Source organism: Rhincodon typus, chromosome 31, assembly GCF_021869965.1.
Source record: "Rhincodon typus isolate 14 chromosome 31, sRhiTyp1.1, whole genome shotgun sequence".
Classification (NCBI taxonomy): domain Eukaryota; kingdom Metazoa; phylum Chordata; class Chondrichthyes; order Orectolobiformes; family Rhincodontidae; genus Rhincodon; species Rhincodon typus.
This window is the reverse complement of record NC_063362.1, coordinates 12,723,192-12,747,509: the sequence shown is the minus strand read 5'-3', so window position 1 is coordinate 12,747,509 and position 24,318 is coordinate 12,723,192. Positions and strand designations below refer to the sequence as shown.

Sequence of the window (24,318 nt, the reverse complement as noted above, 5' to 3'; positions counted from 1 at the left end):
TTCAGAAATCTGATTTCTGAAGAAGGGTCCAGACCCGAAACGTCAGCATTCCTGCTCCTCTGATGCTGCTCGGCCTGCTGCGTTCATCCAGCTCTACACCTTGTTATCTCAATAAATTATTATGACATCTTGGTTTATTCATCTAATACAACACTCATGATCCAGCACCTTCCTGGCGCAAATGTATGAGGTGAACATAGGAGCGAGGAGCAAGAATTGGCCACTTGGCCCTTGAAGCCTGATCCACTATCAATAAGATCACAGCTGATCTGATTTCAACCTCACTTTACATTCCTGCATATACCTGATAATCTGTCAGCTCAGTGGTAATCAAGAATCTTATCTACCTTTGCCTTAAAAATATTGAAAGATTCTGTGTCTGCTGCATTTTTGGTGAAGGAAATTCCAAAGACACTTAAAGCAATAATCCCTCGTGTTTAGTGCCCAGGCTAGATTTTTCACAAATGTCATTTAGCCAAGATTTCATCTTTGACTTCTCCCCATGGAGTTGCATTGCTCAGCTTCATGAGAGAAGGAGAAAACAACCTGGGGGTGAAAATGAAATTTGCTAGCAAGGCATTTTTTTTGTTTTTTTTTTAGAAAAAGCATGCCAGGTGTATAAAAGCAAATTTTGAAGATTCACGATGCTCTGACCTCAGGTATTTATTTATTTATTTAACCTATTTTTCCAATCAGTCTGTTCAGAGATGTCATTATATACCTCTAAAGCAGATCGAACCTGATCCTGGGTCTCTTGGTTCAGGGATAAGGGTACTACCACTGTGCCACAAGAGGTCCCCAATCTCAGATATTTTTGATCTTTATGGTATATGTGAAACAGCTGAGTGCTTTTAATTGCATATTATCAAAAGGCATTTCTACGTTGTAAAAAGATGTTTCTCGGCTATTTTTAAGTATGAGAGCTTGATCCTGATTTCTGCCACTATACAGCCATCTTTAAAATAGAAAGCAAAGTTAAAGATTTGGAACAAAGCCTTATGGAGCTTGTTTATAAAAGACAATTTGAGGCTTGCTAAATTGACTGTTGTAAATAAGGTGAGAATTCAATAACTAAAGTCATCAGTTTTCTATTTTCATAGAAAAATAAAGAATCATGGAATGTATTCTCAAAATTATCAATTCAAGTCATGGAATCCCAACTGTTTGACTTTTTTTTATCATGACTAAATAAATCCAGTAACCCTATTAAAAAGAAAACAACCAATGGGAATTAAGATTTTGTTTTTGTAAGTTAAAAGGATGATGCCCTCTCTGACCGGTCACTGTTGTTGCAGATGGGCGATCCCACGCAAAATCCACTGCAGTTATTATATCACCAAGTATGGCTGAAACTGCCCTCTGTGCTGAATTGAGTGGTTCTGCTTGCACCAAGAAGCAATAGCAACAATGCAACATTTTTATAAATTACCTATGGAAAGTAAATATGTGTGGAAGTGCAAACAGAACCTGGCTTTCCAAGCACTTAGGAATGGACATGGCCTCTAGAAATAATAGGAGCAAAATATGCTTGAGATTTGCCAGTCCCACTATATGCTCCAACAATCAAGATTCCTGTGATGTCTCCTTGACTGTTGTCCCTACACAAATTATTTGGGGGCTATATGCAGTTTGTATATATACAGTGCAACAAACTTTGCCCTGAATGAACAAGATCAGTGCTCCACAGGCAGTACATGCATTCAAGTTGTCCCTATTTTGCGAAGTCAAAAACTTGCATAAGTCCAGTTTCCTCAGAAATAATGAGCTATGATTTGCAATGGTGTTTGCCACTGACTTTGCCCACAATGATCTCTGTGATGCAGACTTCCCTTTTCCCAACAGCAGATTAAATCGGACACCAAGCTAGAGGGAATTCCAGGCTTGTAGCAGCAGCAATATCAGCGAGCAAGTTCAACAGCTCACCATGTATTCTCAGACTGCAAAACAAGAAATTCAAAGTACTATTTAGTTTAATTTTAATTCATACTTTCAGGTAGTGAAATACATTATTTGATGTGGATTGATCAAATATCAATATTAACAAGCTAAGTAGAAATATGGAATGTATCAGAATGAAGCCTTGACATTTCACAAACATAAAATGAGTTTCACGAGTCCAGTGATGGGTTTAGGAGTAAGCATGAAGTTAATACATTGTTTTAAAAACCCAATAGCACTTAATTCAGCAACGTGTTCTCTTTTAAGACCTATTATAAGAAGGAAAACATTCACTTTTATACTGTTAGCCAATTATTTCATTCCCAGGGCTTGAACTCTGGGATTGGGGCAAGTGGAATCTCAGCAGCCCATCCTCTGGAAGTATAGAATCGCTAACAACTAATCAGTATTACAGTCACTGAATCCCCCATTATCAACACATTGGGGGTTGCCATTGACCAGAAACTAAACATGACCAACATAAACATACTGTCGTTACTGCAACAGGTCATGAATTTAAATTCTACAGCAAGTAACTCACTTCCTGACTCCGCAAAGCACAAGTCAGGAGTCTGGTGTACTCTCCACTTGCTTGGATAAGTACAACTTGAACAGCACTAAGAAATTCAATATCATCCAGGGCAAAGCCCCTGACTTGATTGGCACCCCATTCGCTACCTTAAGCATTCATTCACTCCACAACTGACACACAATGGCAGCACTGAGTACCATGTATTGTAGCAAGTTGTCACATCTCCTTTCACGGCACATTCCAAAGCTGCAACCTTTACCAACTGGAAAGTCAAAAGCATTAAACGCATAGGACCACTACCACCTGCAATTGTCCTCCAAGCCATACACCCAGACTTGGAGCCATTATGCTGCCATTCCTTCATTGTTGCTGGGTCAAAATCCTAGAGCTCCTTTCTGCTCAGCACTGTTGGTGTATTTGCATCAGATGGATTGCAATGGTTCAAGAAAGTAGCTCATTGCCAGAGTCTTCAGTGGTGTGTGACAAATATTGGCCTAGCCAGTGACCCCTACATCCCATGAAAAAACAACAAAAATAAATTCTACAGGATCTAACATTGGTTGTAGCTTTTGTACCTTCATCTATTTGTTCTCTGTTCCTTGATCAGCTGATCTATTTGAACTTTGCACTGACATTTCTGCTGAATGGTTATTCTTCAAGAATGTCTACCATCTGTGGATGAGCATCATAACCAATTTTGATGCTGTCTTGACCTAATGTCTGGAAATGTACTTTTTCACATGGCATCACTAGGTCATTACTGAGCAGAAACTCTAGCCAGTTCTCTGCTTTGCTTTTCTTTTCCTTTCCGTATTCCCAAGTTTATTTGATTTTAGCAGCCTTTCTGCTTTTCCAGTTAATTCTGCCTAAGTCATATCTGGTATTCTTGAATGAATTTGACTCCGAACCATATCTTTGCCTGATGAACTATTTGGGAAGCTTCCATTCAACACAAGTTCCTAAGTTCACACCACCTATCCTTTATGATTTTATGAACTTGTTGCAAATGATGAACTTCAATGAGCAGTAACAAACTTTATAAAAGGGCTTGAAAGTTGGCCTGCTTGATTTAAGAGAAATGATTGGCATTATGAAAAATCTTGACATGAATGGACATGACTGGTGTTTTTCATTTTAAAATTTGTTGCATTTTTAATCAAACTGTACTTTAAGGTTAATAGTTTAATAGGTTGGGTGCTGTAAATTATGTTCTTGCATGCAGTTCTTGTAATTTCAGCTGTTGAGAGATTTGTTGTTTAGTGTGGAAGTGTAGACTACAGGATTGGATGAATTAATTTCTGATGTCAGGTTTGGGGTCTGTGTTCCAACATTCTATGCTTCTGATAAAATAATAAATGTTTATTTCTCTCAACAGCTGAGAATCACTGTCTGGTCATTGTGCACAAAATCAGTATCTTATATAAAGTATCCCAAGGCCTGTCAGCATGGTAAGTGGATAAGTGATCTTCTTTTGAAGGATAATTTTAAGTTTGAATAGAAGGACATGTTGTAAACCAGTGATCGATTCTGTTTATATCTGCAATCTTTTGCCTTCATTAGTTTTGCTACTATTTGGCCAATAGTATCTGGCCCCATTTTGTTTTGTGGGCTGAATGTTTGCTGAATGAGACCTGTTGAGAAAAAGAATAAAACTTGAAACCTATTGCCTCAGAATGCACACAATCCTACTGGGCCACATCACTATAAATGGAGTTTTCATAGGATTAAAAACCAAAAGAACTGCAGATGCTGTAAATCAGGAACAAAAACATAAGTTGCTGGAAAAGCTCAGCAGGTCTGGCAGCATCTGTGAAGAAAAATCAGAGTTAATGTTTTGGGTCCAGTGAACTGTGCTGCCAGACCTGTTGAGCTTTTCCAGCAACTTATGCTTTTGTTACTCATAGGATTAAGTTTTTTTGTTTCCTTTTTTTCAACTTTGATCTTAACCAGGCTAACTTTTAGAAGGTTTCCATGAGGGAGAAGAAGTTGAGCACCTACCTGTTTAGGCTGAGCTGTATCTCACCTAGAGGCTGGTTAAGTGATAGAATTGACCAGGATAAGGTAGAGGATGAGAGGTTTTGGCTTTTAGAAGATAAGTGAGCAGAACCTGGTTGTGAGCAGTTGTGTGCAGTTACATATTGCTTACATCACGGAAACAAGCCCAGCTAGTGTTTGCCAGCATTAATGCTTCACAAAAGCCTCATGTCACACCACTTTGTCTACTGTCTCCGTATATCGTACTATTTCTTTTTCTCTCGAGTCATTAGCTAGCTTCCTGTTAAAGGCATCTTTGCTGTTTTCCTCTCATACTCTCTTTGTGGCATTAATTTAATTGGTCTTTCCATTCTTTAGGTAAAGATTTTGTTCCTAAGTTCCATTGTTACTATCTTAAAGCTATGCTCTCAAGGTTTGGACTGACCACAGCTGGAAACATAGTCACAACCTCTACCCAATCCAGCCCTTTTGATAAGTATGTCCTCTCAGTTTTGGTATCAAGCTTTGAATCTGTTTTGCACCTTTGCCAGCCCTATAACTGTTTTACAGTAAAGAGATCAGAATTGTGGTTAGCATTGGTCTGGTCTAATTAAAGATCTGTACAGGTTAAAAATAACTATTGCTTTACAGTTCTATACTTGTAAAAATGAACTCCAGTGCTTGCTTTATTTCTATTTAATGTTTATCCTAGTTTTGGTGCAACACAGTGGCTAGGTAGACCACTTCATATACCAGTTAAGAGTCAGCTACGTTAATTGGGATTAAAATCACAGATTGGAGAAGATGACATTTTTTTTCTCCCTGAAATATCAGCGAGCCAGTTGAGGTTTCATGAAAACTTAATATTTGTATCTACTGTTACCAGCTTTTTGTTTCCAGATTTGTTTTAAGCTAAGATGAATTCTCATAGTGGGATTTTATTCCATGGTATCTGAATCAGTAGTCAGCTCCTGACCTCATTACAGCCTTGGTTTCAGCATTGGAATAAAAAGCTGAATTCCAGTGGTCAGGTGAGAGTGACAGCCCTTGACATCAAGGCTGCATTTGACTGAATGTGGCATTAAGGAGCCCTAGCAGTACTGGAATCAATGGGTATCAGGGCAAGCTCTCTGCTGGTCAGAGTCATACCTGGCACATAAAGTTGTGGTTGTTGGAGGTCAGTTATCTCTGCTCCAGGATATCTCTGCAGGAGTTCCTCAGGGTATATTCATATGCAACCAGATCTGGACAATATCCAGACTTGGAATGACAAGTGGTAAGTAACGTTCATGCCACACAAATGCCAGGCTATGACCAACACCAATAAGAGGCAATGTGATCATTACCCCTTGACATTCAATGGTGTTACCACCACTGAATCCCTAGTGTCAACATTCTTGGGGTTCCCATTGACCAGAAACCCAACTGGACTTGCCACTTAAACACAGTGACTACAGAGCAGGCCGGAGGCTAGCAATATTGTGTCAAGTAACTCGCCTCCAGACTCCCCAAAACCTGTCCTCTGTCTATAAGGCACAAGTCAGCGGTGTGATGGAATACTCCCCAGTTGACTGGATGGGTGCAGCCCCAAAAACACTCAAGAAGCTTGACACCATCCTGGACAAAGCAGCCCACTTGATTGGCTCTACATTGACAAGCATCCACTCCCTCCAACACACACGCTCAGTAGCAGCAGTATGTACTGTCTGCAAGATGCACTGCAGAAATTCAACAAAGATCCTCAGACAGCACCTTCCAAACCCACATGTGCTGTCTTTACAGATTCATAGTGGACTGATGTGGTGGAAGTCTTTAAGACAGATTCTGAGAAATAATTGTGTTTGTGCAAAATGCCTGATTCTTGGCAAAGATCATGAATCACCTCATCAAGTCTACTTCGATTTTTCAGGAATTGATGTTACGACTCCTTATCAAGTATCACCTGGTAATGCTGTGAACTGAGTTATGCTGAATACAAATGTTCTCTCAGGCTGGATTCAAGATTGGGTTTGAGTCACTTTGAAGAACAGTCAGGTCCTCGTGAATGAAAATTGATGTACTAGTTCTGAACAAGACACTTTTATCATCTCCTTTAGAGACTTAAAAGCAGCATCTGCATCCGAATGTTCTGCTCGTATTATGTGGTATGCTTAATATTTTTGATTGAGGCTCGAATTTTAAGCAGACTACAAGGCATAGTTTTTCTAAAGATGTTTGAATTGCTTTAACGTTGCCAGTTAGTCTCCTGGAGTTTAGTTAAAGCAATGCTGACTTTTGACTGCCAGTCCAAAAAGGAAAATGAACTCCTCATGTTTGAGCTGAACCTGAGGTGTTCAGTTAGCTAATCTGAGGCCTGGGTTGTAGGTGCAATACTATATATGGCTTCAATGCCGCTGAGTGAGAGAATAGAGAAATCGGGCAAGATCCTTGGTGACCTCTGCCCAGAAAGTGGGAGACAACATAAGTGGGTTTGTGATGTTCTCCAAGTCTCGATAAATTGCAGACTTGGTAATTGTCAGGTTGGCAGCTAACAGGATTGCTACATATTTTACACTTGCACTGGAGAAAATAAGATGAAATGAAATATAAAATGGGCAGCCAATTCAACAGTTCCTTGCAGGGGGAAGCACTAAGCTAAAATTGCCCCTCATTGCTGAATCTTACGTATTTAGAGTTGTCGTTTGAGTGAAATTTCAGCATTGTTGTGCCTGCGGAAGTGTGTCTCAGTGCTGCCAGGAATGGAATAAAATTAGAGGATACACTTAAGTATTTGAATGTTTATTTTAGAAAAATTTTTCAAATGGCAAAACTTTTTTTTTTAAACTGTAGATAGTTTTGTGTAGGATGGAATTCCTGGTGTAACTTTTATATCCTAAAGGGTTTGACAGTCTTTTTAAATACTCCACAAAAGTGCTTCTTTGTGTCCTCAGGGATGGATTTCACCAAAAATGGGCACTACATGGCACTGGCAGAGAGACGAGACTGCAAGGATCACATCAGTATCTTTGTGTGCAGTGAGTGGCAGCTGCTGAGGGTAATTTTAAGCTTTATGCATTCAACAAAACCACACGTTTCCATATCTAGAGTGGTGTGACCCAGTACTGTGCGTGCTGTTCTGAATCTTGCTATTGAAATCATGACGTATTTAAAGAACTTCAAAAGTATGTAATGCCCATGAAATGCTATTAGTCCAAATCTGCATTGCTGATATTCCCAGACATGAGAACATTTAATACACTCACTGAAGTGAAGTGTTTCCAATATGAAGGGATTGAACTTTTGCATCTTCCCTTTTTTTTTTGTACTGGGTACCTGCATTGAGCAGTTTGAATTGCATTAAGAATTGGCTCTGTGGAGGTTAAAGCTTTTTTATATCTTGCTCTTAAGTTAATCAACTTCTGGGTGGTACTCAGCTCAGTGGTTAGCACTTATGACTCAGTGCCAGGAACTAGGTTTGATTCCACCCTTGGGTGACTGTCTGTGTGGAGTTTGCAAATTTTCTCCACTTCTGCATGGGTTTCCTCCCACAGTGCAGAGATGTGCAGGTTAGATGGATTGACCATGCTAAATTGTCCGTAGTGTCCAGGGATGTGCAGGCTACCTGTGGAAAATGCAGGGTTACAGGAATAGGGTCGGGGATGCTCTTCGAAGGGTCATTGTGGACTCGATGAACCAAATGGCCTCCTTCTGCATTGTAGGGATTCTGTGATTCCTAATGCATCAATAGGAAACATACAATTCCTTCCCCAGTCATCAGTGCTGAACTATGAATCTGAACATTCCAGGAATAGTGTGTGGTTGGTATGCCATTCATCTGATCTGGATTTCAACCCTGTCCCAAAAGAGAGATTATTTAAGAAATCATACAACCTGCTGCATTGTACATTCAGAATTTTATTTGCAGTCCTATGAAGTAACCTCATAGCACCTCTGTGTAGCAATGCCCAAAATCCTTGTTTATTTGCACTGTAAGTAATGTTTGTCGTCATGTATTAGCGTTTTGGTAATCCTTTAAATAATCTGGAATACATTTGCTATTTATAATCAGATGTCAGCTTTCATAAAACTTAATTTGATCTTCCATTCGTAATCCTCTGCATAATTTGTTCAGCATTTTGAGACTGAGACCCAAGACCTGGCTGGTATCGAATGGTCACCTAATGGCTGTGTGCTGGCAGTATGGGATTCTTGTTTGGAGGTGAGTGATGGCTCTCAGAAGGGACAGTGAAGCTTTGAAGATCTTTATAAGTTAATTTTGTCCAAGTAAATTTAGAGTTCAAGGTGTTTGATTGACAAGTTTGACTATTGTACCAAATGAGTTCTGTGGCTCTTTGCTCAAGTGAAAAATTTGAGAAGTTAAAATTTTGTGACATTTAGTATGCGGAATGTGCATAAAAATAGACTGGCTCCCATCAATTGGTCTAGTACCACTCCCCTTTGAACAAAAAGGTTGCGAGTTCAGGCTCTAAATCCAGAAATTGAAGCACATAATCTGTTGATGAATCACTGTAGTACTGTGGAAATGCTCTATCAGAGGTGCCATCTTTTGACATACTTGAACCAAGGCTTCATTTACCCGCTCATGTGGATATAATGGATATCACCGCATGATTTGAAAGAGGAGTTCTCTTGGTGTCCTTGCCAACATTTATCTCTCCACTGTCATTGTTTAATTACCAGAATTTGTTTTATGTTGCTACTGTTTGTAAGACTTTTGTGTGTGCAAATTTGCTGCCAAATTTTCTAAAGTACAATAGTAACTATGTTTGATATATTAGTTGTTTGTAAAATGCTTTGGGTGCCCCGAAGATGTGAAAAATGCTGCTACGTAGTTGCAAGATTTATTTTTCTTTTTAACACTAATTGTGGGTTGAGGCCAAAGATTAGGGACACAAGTGTAAAGATTTCTCAATGATATCAGCTTTGATTTTCCTTGAGGGGATCTTATATTATTCTCAATGTTATATGGATGCCTCTTATTTCTGCACATTCTAATCGAACACTAATTTCTGGAACAAATTTTTTAATCCCTTCCTTTCCCTCAATACTTAGCTTTTTTTGTTTCTTCCAGTATAAAATTCTACTTTATTCACTGGATGGACGTCTCCTGTCCGTCTACAGTGCATATGAGTGGTCTCTTGGTGTGAAATCTGTTGCATGGAGTCCAAGCAGCCAATTTTTGGCCATTGGGAGTTATGATGAAAAGGTAAGAGATAAGACCTGACTCAGCGAAATAAAGTGTCAAACTTGGACAAGAATCAATTAAAACTGTTAGGAAAAATAGTTTCGGGAAAAGCTCCACACAAAAAAGCCAATTTATGTAACAACATTAATGTGGGAACGTGTCCAGTGTGCTTCACGAGCATAAATGGGTGGAGTTGAAGAGGATACTTGGGAACCAACTATTTCTTATTGTTCTATTTTCAATGGTTTTCTTGAGCAGTATGCTTAGGAATCACTTAACGATTGGACTATTTATAGATCTAGTATTGTGCAATGTAAAAAACTAATTAATCTTTTTATAAAGGTGATTTAGGAAAAAAGCGACTATAGTATTTTACATTAAGTTTAAAAGTGATCTGGTTCAATGAGAGAAAAGGATCTTCAATTTAAATAAAGGAAACAATGAAGGTATGAGGAGAAAATTGGTTTTAGTGGATTGAGAAACTTTGAACAGAAGCATGACAATAGCCAGGCAATGACTAAAATTTCAATAACTCATGCATAGTTCACAACAAAACAAAAATTGGACAAAAATCCAGCAAGGAAAGTGCTTCAACCATGGTTAATGGAAGAAATTGAGGACTGTATTACATCGAAGGAAGAGATGTATAAAGTAGCCAAAGAAAGCATAAGTCTGAAGATGGGGAGAGTTTTAGAATTCTGCAGAGGACAATGGAAAAGATTAAGAAAGGCAAAATAGAATATGAGCATAAACCAGCAAGAAACATGAAGTTTGAATGTATAGATTTCTACAAGTATGTACAAAGGAAAGGAAAAGATTCACAAAAACAAATGTGAGGATCGGTTACAAGCGGAGTTGAGAGAATTTATAGTTGGGAATAAGGAAATGATAGAGAAACTAAACATTCTTGTTATTGTGGAGAAAAATACTAAAACCCTCCCCAGAGTAATGAAAAATCTAGAGATGAGTATAAGTAATGAACTGAAGATATCAATATTGGTATAATAAAAAGCACTAGAGAAATTATTGGGACATGAAGTAGATAAATATGCCAGGACCTGATCGTCTACATCGACATTTCAGCTTGATGAAAGAAGTGACTGTAGATGTATTGGATGTTCATCTTTCAAAATTCTATAGACTCTGAAATGGTACCTGCAGATTGAGAAGGTAGCAAATGTAACCTCACTATTTAAAGAAAAAATGGAAATGGGAAATGATAGACTGTTAATCTGATGTTATTCATGGGGGAAATGCTACAAAAGAATGTGATAAAAGAACATTTGGAAAATAAGGAAAGGATCAGGCAGAGTCTAGGAATTTATGAAAAGGAAATTGATTTCAGCAAGCCTATTGGTGTCTTTTTGAGGATGTAGCTTGTAGAATATGTAAAGGAGAATCTATGGGTGTGGCATCTTTAGATTTTCAGAAGGCTTTTGATAAGTTCCACGTGAGAGGCTTTAGAAAGAATATTAGAACAGGATTGTGGGGAATATACTTGCAGGGATCAAGAACAGATAGGAGTTGGAATAGGAATAAAAGGGTCATTTTCAGGTTGGTAGGCTGGGACTAATGGATAACACAAGGACCATAATCCGAAATTGCTGGAAAAACTCAGCAGGTCTGGCAGCATCTGTGGAGAGAAAGCAGACTTAAATGTTTTGGAACCAGTGACCATTCAGAACTGATTGTTGCTTGGAAAAGGTTGGTATATATGTAAGACAAAGGGTTGGGGGTGGGGAAAGGAGTAAATGATAGCTGGAGATGGAGCCCAGAGAAGGAGAAAAACAGTTGGGCAAACAAAGGCATGAGTGAAGGTTGGCCTGGGAGACGTAATAGCTGCTAATGGGGATAGTTAGTGACAGAACAACCCATTGTCAGTTGACAAATGTGAGGGCACAACCTGGTGTGTGGGGTTGGGGTAAGGACGTGGGAGAAGGTACTCGGGTCCTAAAATTGTTGTACTCAGTATTGAGTCCAGAAGATTGCAGAACTCCCAAGTGAAAAGTGAGGTGGTGTTCTTCCAGCTTGTGCTGAGTTTGACTGGAACACTGTAGTAAGCCTGAGACAGATATTGGCAAGGGAATACAGTGGTGTGTTGAAATAGCAGGCAGCTGAAGGCTCGGTAATTTTTACAGACAGAGTGTAAGTGTTCTGGAAAGCAATCGTGCAGTCTGCACTTCATCTCCCCAGTGTGGAGGAGACCATTATTGTGAGCAGAAAATGTAGTAGACTAGATTGAGTGAAGTGCAGGTAAATAGCTGCTTTATCTGGAAGGTGTGTCTCGGGCCTTGGATAGTGAGGAGGAAGTAAATGGGCAGCTGTTACACCTGCTGCAATTGCATGGGAAGGTACCATGGTTGGTAGGGAGATCTTGGGAGTGGAGGAGGAGTGGACCACAGTATCCCAGAGGAACTGGTCCCTGTGGAAGGAAAGCAAGGGAGAGTAAGGGAATGTGTGTCAGGTGGTGGGATATAAGGACTATTGCTTAAGCCTCAGCTGTTCACAATCCATATCAATGAATTGAGTGGAGATCAAATGTAATATTGACAAGTTTGGTGATGAAGGAGAGAGAGTTCAGTGGGAGTGAGTGGAGGACTGTGCAAAGATGCTTCAAGGGGATTTGGAAAGGGTAATTTGGTGGGCAAAGGTTTAGTAGATGGAATACAGTATGGTGAAGTTATGAGGTCATCCACTTTTTATAGGAAAAATTGCAATAGAATATTTCTTAAATAGAAGATTCTAAGTATTGAACTTCAAAGGAACTTGGGTGACTTTGTTCATGATTCAATGCAAGTTAACGTGCGGGTATAATAAACAATTAAGGAATGTGATATAGGTATTTACTAAAAGAGGATTTGAGTATAGGAGTAAAGATGTCAACTGTATAGAATGCTAGTGAGACAATGTTTGAAGTATTGCATGCAGTTCTGATCTCCTTACCCAAGGAAAGATATTCCTGCAGATAGTGTCCCCTCTAATTTCCTTCCTGGCTGCATGGGACTGAGAGGTCTATGACCAATAGCAACACCTTGAACCAGAGTCACTGCCATGATTGGCATGCTGACACTGCCTTGCACACAACATTGGAGCGGCTGCAATGTCAGTAAAGCTAATTACAGGTAGTCTTCAACTTACAACATCCAATTTATAAATTCTCATATTTATGAACGAGATCCGATAACTAACTAATTTTAAGGGACTGAGATATGAAGATGTGAACGTTCAATCATACTTATGACTTAGGAATGTACTTCAAGCAGAACCTGTTCATAACCTGGAGACTACCTGTATATGAAAGTGTTTGAAAGTATTTTTACAAAAGGCATTGTCAAATCACAAAATGCTCTGCTTAGGCCCTTTTGTTTTAAAAGAATACCTCGTGTTATCTAAAAAATATATGCTGCCGGCATACCACAATTGTGCGTCATAAGTGCTAGAACCATGCAAGCCAGATGTCTGAGCAATGTAAATTTCTGGTCCCAACTATAATTGATATCATTGTGCAAACTAATTTGAAATTACAAATCTTATTTATCCATTAAGATCACTTAGAACCTGTTTGAGAGATGGTCCGGTTTCTTGGCCTTATAAACATTGGAATTGCAGGATCTTCAAAACACCAACACTTTGTGATTTTGTACCTGAAATTTTGCTGGCTATAATCAGTTCAAACACAGACTTCCACCTGTATGAGCTTTTGTGCTTCTGCCATTTGATCCAGCGTTTTTGAAAAATTACGTGGATTTGTAGTGAGATTAACTTGATGGATTTTGAAAAGCATGTACTAAGAAGGCTTTTTTTCAAAAGAAAAGGATTTTTGCAATTTACTTTGGCCCTTTGGGGTCTATATTTTGTAGTTTAGGATCATGACTAAGTCATTTAGCCACCCTCCCATGCTTTTCCATCATTTAATAAGCTGTGGATTTTTATGTGGTTAAGATTGTGACAGTCATTAATTACAGGGACAAATATGGCTTCACAATGGAGAAAATAAATGATGCAGTATCATGTCAGTGCTTTGAACGTATACATGTACTAAAGGCCAGTTTATACATGCGTGAAGTATGAGCCCAGTTGCAGGAAACATGAATGCATCATTTTAGGAGAATGGCACAGTTGCACAACCCAGACGGCATTATTAGTCTTAAAATTATTTTTCACTAGTTTGAATCAATGCCAATTTTAGCTCTGTTAATATCATTCTCGATTGCAATTTCAGAAGATGGTTGGTTCAATTCCCACATTATGACCTGAGTGCAAAAAGTCAAGGCAGTGTGGGAAAGTATTTGGATGAGATGTTAAACCAAGGGCCTGTCTAGCTCCTCAGGTGGACAAAAAAGATTGCAAGCATCCTTTCAAGAAGAGCAGGAGATTCATCCCCAGCATCCTGGCTAATATTTATCCCTCAACCAATGTCGCAAAAAATATATGACTTGCTCGTTATCACATTGCTGTTTGCGACAACCTGCTGTGTGAAAATTAGTTTGTGTTTCCTACTGAATTTTAGAAAAGTGCTATAGATATCCTGTGGGCATAATGGACACTTTATAAATGTATGTTTGCTTTTCTGAGTCTCTGTTTTTCTCTAGCAGTTAAATTTAGTGATTGTCCAAATTTATCTTTGCGCTATTTGCAATCTTGTAATCCTCTATAAAATTGCCTCAGTTTTCAGCATTGAAAGAGGATTTCAATTCACTTACTGCAACAAATAAAGTGAGTAAACACTTCCCACACGTCTGTTTTACCTTTGTCCATAAAAATGACCCCAAGCTTCCAATTGCCTGCCACTTCAACACACCACCATGCTCCCCGGCCAACATTTCTGTCTCGGGCCTGCCGCAGTGCTGTAGTGAGACTCGATTCTAACTAGATGAACAGCATCTAATTTTCCGCTTGGGGACCCTGCAGCCATCAGGACTCAATTATCAAGTTCAGTAATGTTAGAGCCTGATCACCACCTATGCCCTTTGCCCAGTCCCACATCCCAGGCCTGTCATGACATGGACTGCTTTTGGCACAGCCAACCTATTTTCACCTACTCATTGTCCCCATTATCAGCTTTCTTCTTTCCCTGATTTACTATCAACTATTCTTTTGTCTGCCTAACTTTTAAGCAAACATTTAGCAATTTCTGGGTTTGTTTCTATTTTACCTTGACTCACTAGTTTAAAAAAAACATATTTGCCCATCTTCATAAGATTGATTGGAAGCGTTCACTGGAGTGTATAGGCACAATTATGAAATTAGATATACAAGTGGAGTTCACCTATTTGCAAGAGTTCAAGTAAGTATGTATTTGCAATAACAAATTGGCAACATGTGGAGCTATTGCTGTCAAAATGGCAAGGGTTTTTTAGGACTGCATCTTTTTAATATTGAATATTTTAAAAGCAGATTTGAACAGTATCTGAAAGAGAACATAACTGCAAACCTCAAAAATATGTTTTCTTCTAGGTACTTTTGTTTTTAGTTCAAATTTACTTCTAAGCAATATCTTAAGGAGCTTACGCTTTTTGATAAATTGTCTGATGCAACTCTTAATGACCTATAGCCTTGGGATGCTGCTTCAGAAATTAGTGTGTTAAATCCTACTTGTAGACATGCTGTTTTTTTTTTTGTTAGTGGTGAAAGCCTTTTGTGTGTTTTGGCACTAATTATTTGTGGAATATTTTAAATGATATTTGTTTTGGAGTAAAATTGAAATGATCTAAACACTTAACTAGGTAAGAATCCTAAACCATGTGACTTGGAGGAAGCTTGTGGAATTGGAACATCTCCCAACCATCAGAGATCCGAAAAGTGTAAGTAGGAGTAATTCTTTTCAAGGGGAGAGGAAATTGTTTGAAGTCAGGGTTTCATCTTGTCTACCTTTGGTTTAAATTTGGCCATATCTTGAATACATATGAAGGCTTGAGTGCACGTTCTGGGGAGACCATCTAATGCTGTACTGGAGGCCTGGGGATGGAGGGGGCTGTTAAGGTGGGGTGGCTGAGGGAATCTGTTGTCATAAATGGATTTGAGATTTTCTTGCTAGTTACTTCTGTCCCTGCCTCATGGCCTCCAGCCTCAACAGTGCCACTTCCCCTGACACCATGACTACAACCATCAGCCTTGCTCCTGGCTACAACCCTTCTTTCTTGCTGCTCCTCCAATCACAGTCTGTTTCTCTTCTGTGTTTGCTGCTGATAGGTTCATACCTTTTGCAAGAGCAAGCCAGTCTGTGATTAGAAGTGCAGCTCTCAAATTCTGGCCATTTTCCTTATGGGGATAACTTTTTTCTGGTTGCCCCTGTGATAGAAGTTTCCTGGTATTTTGGAGACTTTCGAGGTGAATTCACCTGCCACCCCTCCATATTTTTGAGCATTGCACAATACAATCCAAAGAAGAGTGGAGATTTTTCCTGTTGTTTTGACTAAGATTCATTCTATTACCAACACCAGCAAGGAATGATATTTAATCTGCTTATTGTTTGTAATGTTGATGGTGTAATATGATTGCATTTGGTTATATACATTGGTGAGCTAAAAATAATTATATGAACCACTGAAAAATTCTTCTCATTGTCTCAATGGTATTTATTATAATTTCTGATGCATTTTAAAGTTTCCTGAGCCCCCATTCATAGAATCCCTACAGTGTGGAAACAGACCCTTTGGCCCAACAAGTCCACACTGACCCTCAGAGCATCCCGCTCAGACCTGTCCCCCTATAACCTACACATCCCAGAATGCTATGGGCAATTTAGCATGGCCAATCCACCTAGCCTGCACATTTTTGGACTATGGGAGGAAACTGGAGCATGGAGGAAACCCACCCTGACACTGGGAGAATGTGCAGACTCCACACACGGTCGCCCACTGGTGGATTCAAACCCGGGTCCCTGGCACTGTGAGGCAGCACTGCTAACCACTAGGCCACCATGCCGCCCATGGCGAAGCTTTAGGAGAGAAGACTGAGTAGAGATAGTCAGGAAAGGGAAGCGGGTGAGGCAGTGAGAGGTGGCAAGTAGAAGGAATTGGAATTTTTTGGCCAGATCAGGTATTGGCTTTTACACAAAATCACTTATTACTCAAGTATGTGCTTTGTATCTTATTGCTTTGTGCAGTGATTGGCTAAAGAAATCCAATATGAGAAATCTACAAATATGATAGAACCACTTTCCATCTACAGGTTATCTATAAGGAGGTAGAAAGTCGCCAACGTCTGGGTGGTGAAGACATGTCCTTTCCTCCAATTCTAACTGAGAAAAGCTCTTTATTTAGTTCAGAGAGTAAATGTAAGTATTGAAGGGAAGGGATGCAGCAACCCATTTATACTTCTCATTGCCCTACTATAGAGGATGGATGACCCTTTTACCCGTTGAATAGATGGCTTTGAGATTATGTAGTTTGTTGTTTTTTTAGAGATTTTAAGATTTTCTTTGCCATATCAAAAAAAAACTACAGTTCTAGATAGCAGTTGCCTTATTGCTTCTCTTCAAAAAAAAAAAAGTAGTGGAACCTCACTGTTCCTGTCCCTCTCTCTCTGGCCATATCTCTGATGGGGGGAGCTGTCAGAATTAAAACCACCTTCTCCTCCTATTTATCTTTTCCTTGTCCTTTCCACCAAGCTTTCTGCTGTGGTATTGGGGTGCCTGGCTCTTCATGATTTAGCTTCTGATTGCAATCCAGTACACTTTATACCAACAACCACTCCGGGCCCCGTATTATTTTTCCTTTGCCCTTAGACACAATCCCTTCCAGACTTTTACTGGCTGCCATGGTCTTATGCCTCCCTGGCAAGTTTTCCACCTTGGCAACCTCCTGTGGGGCTGAACCCTCTTCGGTGCAGACTCTCCTCAGGCCTTACCTGTTTTGCTGTGGGGCTCAGCCCCTTCCTGTGCAGACTAGGTCTATTGATTTGTCTACTGAACACAGCACAACTTCCTTCTCCCTCTTAGTTCTTTTCGTACTGTATCTTTTAGCTGGGATCGACTACGGTGTTTGCCCTCTACCTAGATGGTGGTAGTATTAAACATACTCCCCCAATTAGGGTCCACATTTGTCAATAATGAACTGGTGTAGTACCCTGCTTTCAGCACTAGTTATTGGGGAGAGATGTCAAAGAGGAGTCTCCAGTTCTTTATTCAGCAGTACAAGCAACCTTTATTCAGACCTCTCTTACCACACATGTGGCAGAGGCCAGAGACTGCTCTGAATCTGGCTTTCACATGGGGCCCAGTTGCCCTCTTAAATACAGCTCAGATTGGAGGAGCGGTCAGTGACGTTCTGGCTTCCCCAGCTGCATACAGTATTTTTATACATTTCAAATTACAATAATTACATGCAACATTAATGTCATTGTTCCATCCCCTAACCTATGCATCCAATCCTATAAAACACCTGATCAATGATGGACAGCTCTAGATTTCCCATAATTTCATAATGCTTACTAGATATCATTATCATCAGTGCTTGGTATCTTACAACATATCCCATTAATTTACATTCTAATGTTAACAGTTATACTCTTTCTCAGACGTTTGCCAGACTTGCTTATCTCTAAGGACTGTTCGAATTATGTTATTCATTGTATTCCTTGCTATCCTCACCAAATTCTGTTACTTGTCTTTTATTCCTACTATCCTAATCACAGGAGATTGAAAAAGATGCTAATTCCAACTAAAATTTGCTTTAAAATTCATAGTATCAGTTCTAATATAAAGTCAGTTTTATATATAGAAAGTTATATAGTTATACCCAATGTTAGAATTCTTTAGCCAATGAATTGTGAGCAGCTTCTAATCCCACCTGACCTTGGACGGTCTGGTAAACACTAGCCCTTGATCTTCTAGCTGCAGCTATAGATATTTCTATTTACGTGCTGTCTGTAAGTGTGTTTTAAACAAAAGATTGCTTCTAAAATGAAATTTACTGACAATAAATATTTCTACGCTAACTCTTACTTAATAAGACAACATCTATTCAAATTCCATTAATAAGACTGAAACTCTATCACTTTCACCACTCAATAACCTTGTCTAAACTCCTGAGGTTTTACAGATATAATTTCATTCTCATTCTCCTTTTACCTTTATCATTGGCCTTTGTTCTTGTGAGATCATACTTTTAATTCTTGCTAAACTACAAATTTCAAGCTGTTTGTTATCAGACTGCCTCTTACAGACATCTGCAGCTGAGGGTTCATACAGAACTTGCTGTATATTAATTTGTAAGTATCTTTGTTCTGCAAGAACTCTGTTACCTTGGATTAATCTTATTCTCAGAGCTACCATTATTCTAACTTATGATCTCACTTTATTTTTGAACTCAGCAAGATAATTCAGTAACTGCAGCTAAAAATCTTCTCCATTATATTTTATGCCAACTAAAAATCCACAGACAGCCAATCTTGTGCCACCTCTGGGCATGGGTTACCCCAACATTGAGTATTGATGTAAGAAGACATGACAGTTCAAATACAGAAATGGAGTGAAACATAAAGATTTGATTATACAAGGACATTTTCTCCAGATTTTAACCACTGCAAAGTGGGAGAATAAATGGGACTTTGTTCTGCTGTGTGTTATAAGATCTTTCCAACTGTGTTCTAAACGTAAACAGCTTGTTTTCTTTCTCTTTTTGTACGATGAACCTCTTTTTTTATTGTGCAGAAAATACTCGGCCTTGTGTGTTTATATTTTGCTGAATGGCCACCACATTAAATTTTAAAAATATGATCTATCAAGCCAGGATTCACTGTGGGATCTGATTTATCCAGTTGTACCTTCAGCTGGAATCATAACAGTAATGAAACAGTGATGTTTATCATGATACAATAGTGTCATGAGTCTGAGAAGAGAGACAGAATGATCTATACAAGAGATGCATTGAAGTAAAAATATGGAATGCAATATTGTGTAAATAAAGGAGTTTTAAAGAAACATACTGGATTCATTCATAGGTATAGGGGAAAATTCTCAATCCGGAAAATGCCAGCTACCCAAAGAGAGATTAGAATGGTATTTAAAGTGGAACTATACCACAAATCAATTGGCAATAGACACTGGAGTACTGAACGAGTGTTTTTGGGCTTGTACCATCAACTCTGTTTCTTTCTCTATAGATGCTGCTAGACCTGCTGAGATTCTCCAGCATTTTCTGTTTTTATTTCAGATTTAAGCATCCACAGTATCTCGCTTTTATAACAACACAGCACACAGCACAGCACACTTTCTCTGCTCCCAATGCTTAATCTGTGATGTTGATCACCGGGATCGCATACTTGAAATTGCAGCTGAGCTCATCTATGAGCCACTTGCATGCCATTAGTCCGCAGTTGGCCAGCCACATCCTTGAGCAGACCAAAGCAGGAAGTCTGTTGAATTAGCAACCTACAGTACTCATCCTGTTTTTGTATCTGAGTTTGCACCTCGAGTAAATGAATATTCTTACAACCATGTTACGGGTGGCTTATGGTTAAATGATCTTCTGATCTGTGATTTCAGCAGAACTGGTGATATATTCATTTTATTTCTAGCTTAAAAATAAAAAGGAAGTGACTTCAAATGGCTAATTAGCTGCTTTTTGCACTTGCATTCTATGCCTTATTCCTGTGGAAATGAATTAATTCTGCCTTAAATTATTACTGTTCAGTTAAGAACATTTTTAATATGTTAAAAAAATGTATGTTCAGTAGCCTCCATTTAATGACTGACTGACTGATTTAAAAGAATTTTATATTGTAATGCCTTTTAAAGATCACAGCACAAAGATTGGAGTTTTTAGCGTAGTTTTTGTAGGGGATACTTTAGTTTTTAGCACTCTGTCTTTATTGATTATTCTTTCTGTTTCAGACGAGATTTGCCAGCCTCCAGTTGAAGTTCCTGTGATAAAGCCTGACCCAGATCGAGCGAATCCTAAATTAGGTGTTGGGATGTTGGCCTTCAGTCCTGACAATCATTTCTTAGCAACCAGAAATGGTACATTAATACGACTAATGTGGTGGTTTAAAAGATAGGCTGGTAACTCTTTGGTGTTTTAACCTCAGTCCACAATGCAGACTATTGAGTTTGACTTGTTTTTCAAGGTCATATTTTGATTGGTTCTATTATTGCAGGCAGTATGATGTGAACCGCACCAAAAAACGAATATATGAAACAGTACTCTGGTGAAAAAGTCTAAGATTTAGCAGCATCACTGAGGGAGCTAAGTGGAGGCCAGGCACCTCTTACTAAGAAAGACGAGCAGAATCATCCTTAGGCTATTCTATCGTGCCTCCTTTTATTTCAGTGTTTGTTGTTACTATGCTTGAAACTTCATGTGTAGAGTTTATGAAGACTGGCAACTTTGTTGATCAGATCAAGGTAGTTCATTTTCAATGTATTTTTTCAGACTAGTCTCTTGTTCCTCTGTGCTGCACTTCTTCTTATTTGGTAGTTGTGTAAGTGTTCTATTTCCTATGAATGTCTGTCATTCATACTAAACATGGTAACAAAAGTACATCTCTTTCCCTCTTTATCTTCATACCAAATTCACAATAAGAGATGCTTTCTCAAGATTTTATGAAATACTGATAACACTTGTCTTCTATTAAACAGTTGCTTTCCACTTTGTGTAGCTGAGCTCGGCACAATCTCTTGTTGATGTCAAAACTGTCTCAACTAACACCGGTTTGGTTGAATATCTATTTCCAAAGCTTGGGCTCTTCTTTAAGGGAAAAGTAGTTAAATGCAGTTGCTAATGCAGTTGCACTTAGCTCTAGTCCCTCCCACAGCTGTTACTAATGATCACTTGATAGTTTCTCCTTGCCCACATCCAATATACTAATCACTGATATTGGGATTTTTGGTGCTTACTTTCTCTCCAAATCCATGCTGTATTTCCTGATGTTACTTGGAGTTATGAAATCCTAAAGAATGGAGAGGAATTTAATTTTCTGAATAAGAAGCAACATTCATTTATCACACTTTCTTCTCTCTTCTTCTAGATAATATGCCAAACACTGTGTGGATATGGGATGCTCAGAAATTTAAGCAGTATGTGGTCTTAGAGCAATTGTCTGCAGTGAAATCCTTCCAGTGGGATCCATGCAGAGCCCGCCTTGCTATCTGTACTGGCAGCAATAAAGTATATCTTTGGTCTCCTGCCGGGTGCCTAACTGTGCAAGTTCCAGCTGAAGGTATGGTGAAGGAAACTGAGGGCTAACAACTTGAGGATTGCATTCATATTTTCTTAACTAATGGCCAGAAACAGAACTGGCTTTTGTCAAGATTTTAAGTTGCAGTTCCGCTTTCTGTCTTCTAACATCTGAATTCCATTGTCCATTCTGCAGGTAATTTCCAGGTTTTGTCATTGCACTGGCATCCCAATGGAGACTCTATAATACTACTGAGTAAAGATCAAATGTGTGTTTGTTATTTAGATACTGCAGATGCAAGTTAAACATTGCCTACCTCCTAAGAGTTTGAGGATGCAAGTATGCCAGTGTGTGACTGCAGTTGTATCTGTCATGGCGCAGTCTATTCCTGTTGACAGCAAGCAAGCATTGTAGACCAACTGCAGCAACACCAAATACTGAAATGCTTTTTTTTCTATTGTATGGAAATGTAAAAACAAATTTTGAAAAATTTACTTTCACAGTCATTATGTGAAGCGATTCAGTAGCAAAACAGTTTTTACAAAAATGAACTTAGGTTTTATTCTACAGAATTTTTTATTGATTCTTCATTGAATTACTTTTCTTCTTGGGAATTGTATTTTTTTGGTACTCCTGTATGCTGTTCAGTTCCTTGTAATTGATCAACACTTGCTATGATTTAAGACACATCTGCTGTGCTACTTCTGAAAAGTGTCTAGCAAACCATCAGTGTTGAGCTGAAGGGACAGAACCAGAGGTTGTTGAAAAAATATAATCTCAAGTTCTACAGTCGCTTCTAAATTTGACTGCTGTATTCAACAACCTGAACCTGCAACTAAATGAAGATTTTTTTTTAAGTCAGCAAGCACATCTTTAAAAGTATTTCATGACGATGTCGTATTTTGAAACATTGCTAAGATATGACAGGCATTGTACAAGTGTGTTATTTAAGATGACGTTTCCAGGAGCATTGTTTGAAGTTCTGTGTAATTTTATCAAAAGCCAAGAGGTAATTTATCGATTTGTTTTTGTGTTGCTTCCCTGTGCACTTGTTTGCACAGGTCTGTGGCTGTCTAAAACTTTTAAAGATGTGATAGAGAGTTCTATTAATACATCATTGGACATGACATTTCAGTGGATCTGTTGCTGTGAAATTTTATTCTGTAATATTAATTGCCCAATTAATAATTTGTTCAATACTGCAAAAACATTGGTGCTGTGGATTTTCTTTGATCCACTGGTAAGCTTTAAAATTATACCTTTGCATACTTTTGTAAATAAAACTGAAAGCCCCATCAAACATGAATTGATAGACCAAGTACAAAAAAACCTGTTTTCTTTACATGGGCAGACCATATGACTGAAAGATGACATTGAGTTTTCATAAATATTTGTAGCATTTTGATTTATGGTAGATTTTTCTAATAAAATTTGTATTTTTTTTATTGCTGTATGTTGTAGTAAATTGCATTGTAGTAAGTTAATTGGGAGAAGTGATTTAAAAAGTTAATTGTGCATTGATAGGATGCATTTTGAATTTATTCTTACTCTCGTTTCGTGGGATACAAAAATGTTACATTCCTCTTCACTAGGCTTTGGTCCAAGCACTTTACCATAGCAGAGATGGCTGAAGTGATTTTTCACAACTTCAGTATGTGTTGTGTCTTTGTGAGTGTCCACCTAACCTTCATGTCTTTGGAAATATTTGTTCAGTGTTGACCAGAATTTAAACTTCTGCATAGATATGATCATAATGCTCTGCAAATAATTGAGTACAAAATGTTAAATTCCATGCCTTTCAAATAGCTTTCTTTTGTATCAAATTGGGTGTTAGAACAGCTATACTGCAGACTTTTGGTCCAAACCAAAGATAGAAACTACATATCCCCAAAAAAATTATCATTTGGTTTTCAGAGTAGTGAGTTCGTCTAAAGTTTGTCCTTATCCTACCATAAGACCTCAGATTAGCCAAACTTACCTTTTGACAAGATTAATTACCAAATCAGTTGCTCTTAATTGTCAAAATAGTGCATTTAATTGTTTCAAGCGGTCCTTCAAGTGTCACTGTATACAAGCACATCAAGGTGAATATGATCGCACAATGTGTTCAGTATTATTCACATCTGTTCAGGTATAGAAGCAGTGCATTTCTGAATGTAGCAAGGCCTGGACAATATTCAGGCTTGGATTAAAAGTGATAACATTCACTCCACAGAAGTGTCAAGCAATGACCATCTCCAATAAGAAAAAAATGTAATCATCGCTTAATGGACATCATGGGTGACCATAAACCAACTAAATCCAGCAGCAAGTAACTCCACTATCTACAAAGACACAAATCATGAATGTAATGGAATACTCCCTACTTGCCTGGGACATGTTTAGTCTGAATGACATTATTCAGTGTTTGTGGCTAATGTTGTGCTTTTAAGAAGGGATGCAAGGATGAGCAGGGTACTATAGACCTGTGAGTCCAACGTTGGTGGTGGGTAAGTTAATGGAAGTGATTCTGAAAGATAGGATTTTTGTGCATTTGGAGAGGCAAAGAATAATTAGGGATAGTCAACAT

At 38.6% G+C, this 24,318-nt stretch overlaps 1 protein-coding gene across 2 annotated transcripts in view; it reads left to right on the top strand.

The window, feature by feature from the left end:
• wrap73 (WD repeat containing, antisense to TP73) overlaps positions 1-23,202 on the top strand; it is a 34,593-nt gene extending 11,391 nt beyond the window's left edge. Inside the window, exons 4-12 of one of the 2 annotated variants that reach the window (XM_020517235.2) lie at positions 3,846-3,918; positions 7,375-7,478; positions 8,556-8,642; positions 9,516-9,650; positions 15,356-15,433; positions 16,803-16,908; positions 20,467-20,592; positions 21,600-21,791; positions 21,945-23,202. In XM_020517235.2, coding sequence (XP_020372824.1) covers positions 3,846-3,918; positions 7,375-7,478; positions 8,556-8,642; positions 9,516-9,650; positions 15,356-15,433; positions 16,803-16,908; positions 20,467-20,592; positions 21,600-21,791; positions 21,945-22,054 — 1,011 coding nt within the window. In that variant the 3' untranslated portion in view covers positions 22,055-23,202. The remainder of the gene's footprint in view (positions 1-3,845; positions 3,919-7,374; positions 7,479-8,555; positions 8,643-9,515; positions 9,651-15,355; positions 15,434-16,802; positions 16,909-20,466; positions 20,593-21,599; positions 21,792-21,944) is intronic. The other variant, XM_048614931.1, reaches the window with a different exon arrangement.
• The last annotated feature ends 1,116 nt before the right edge of the window (positions 23,203-24,318 follow it).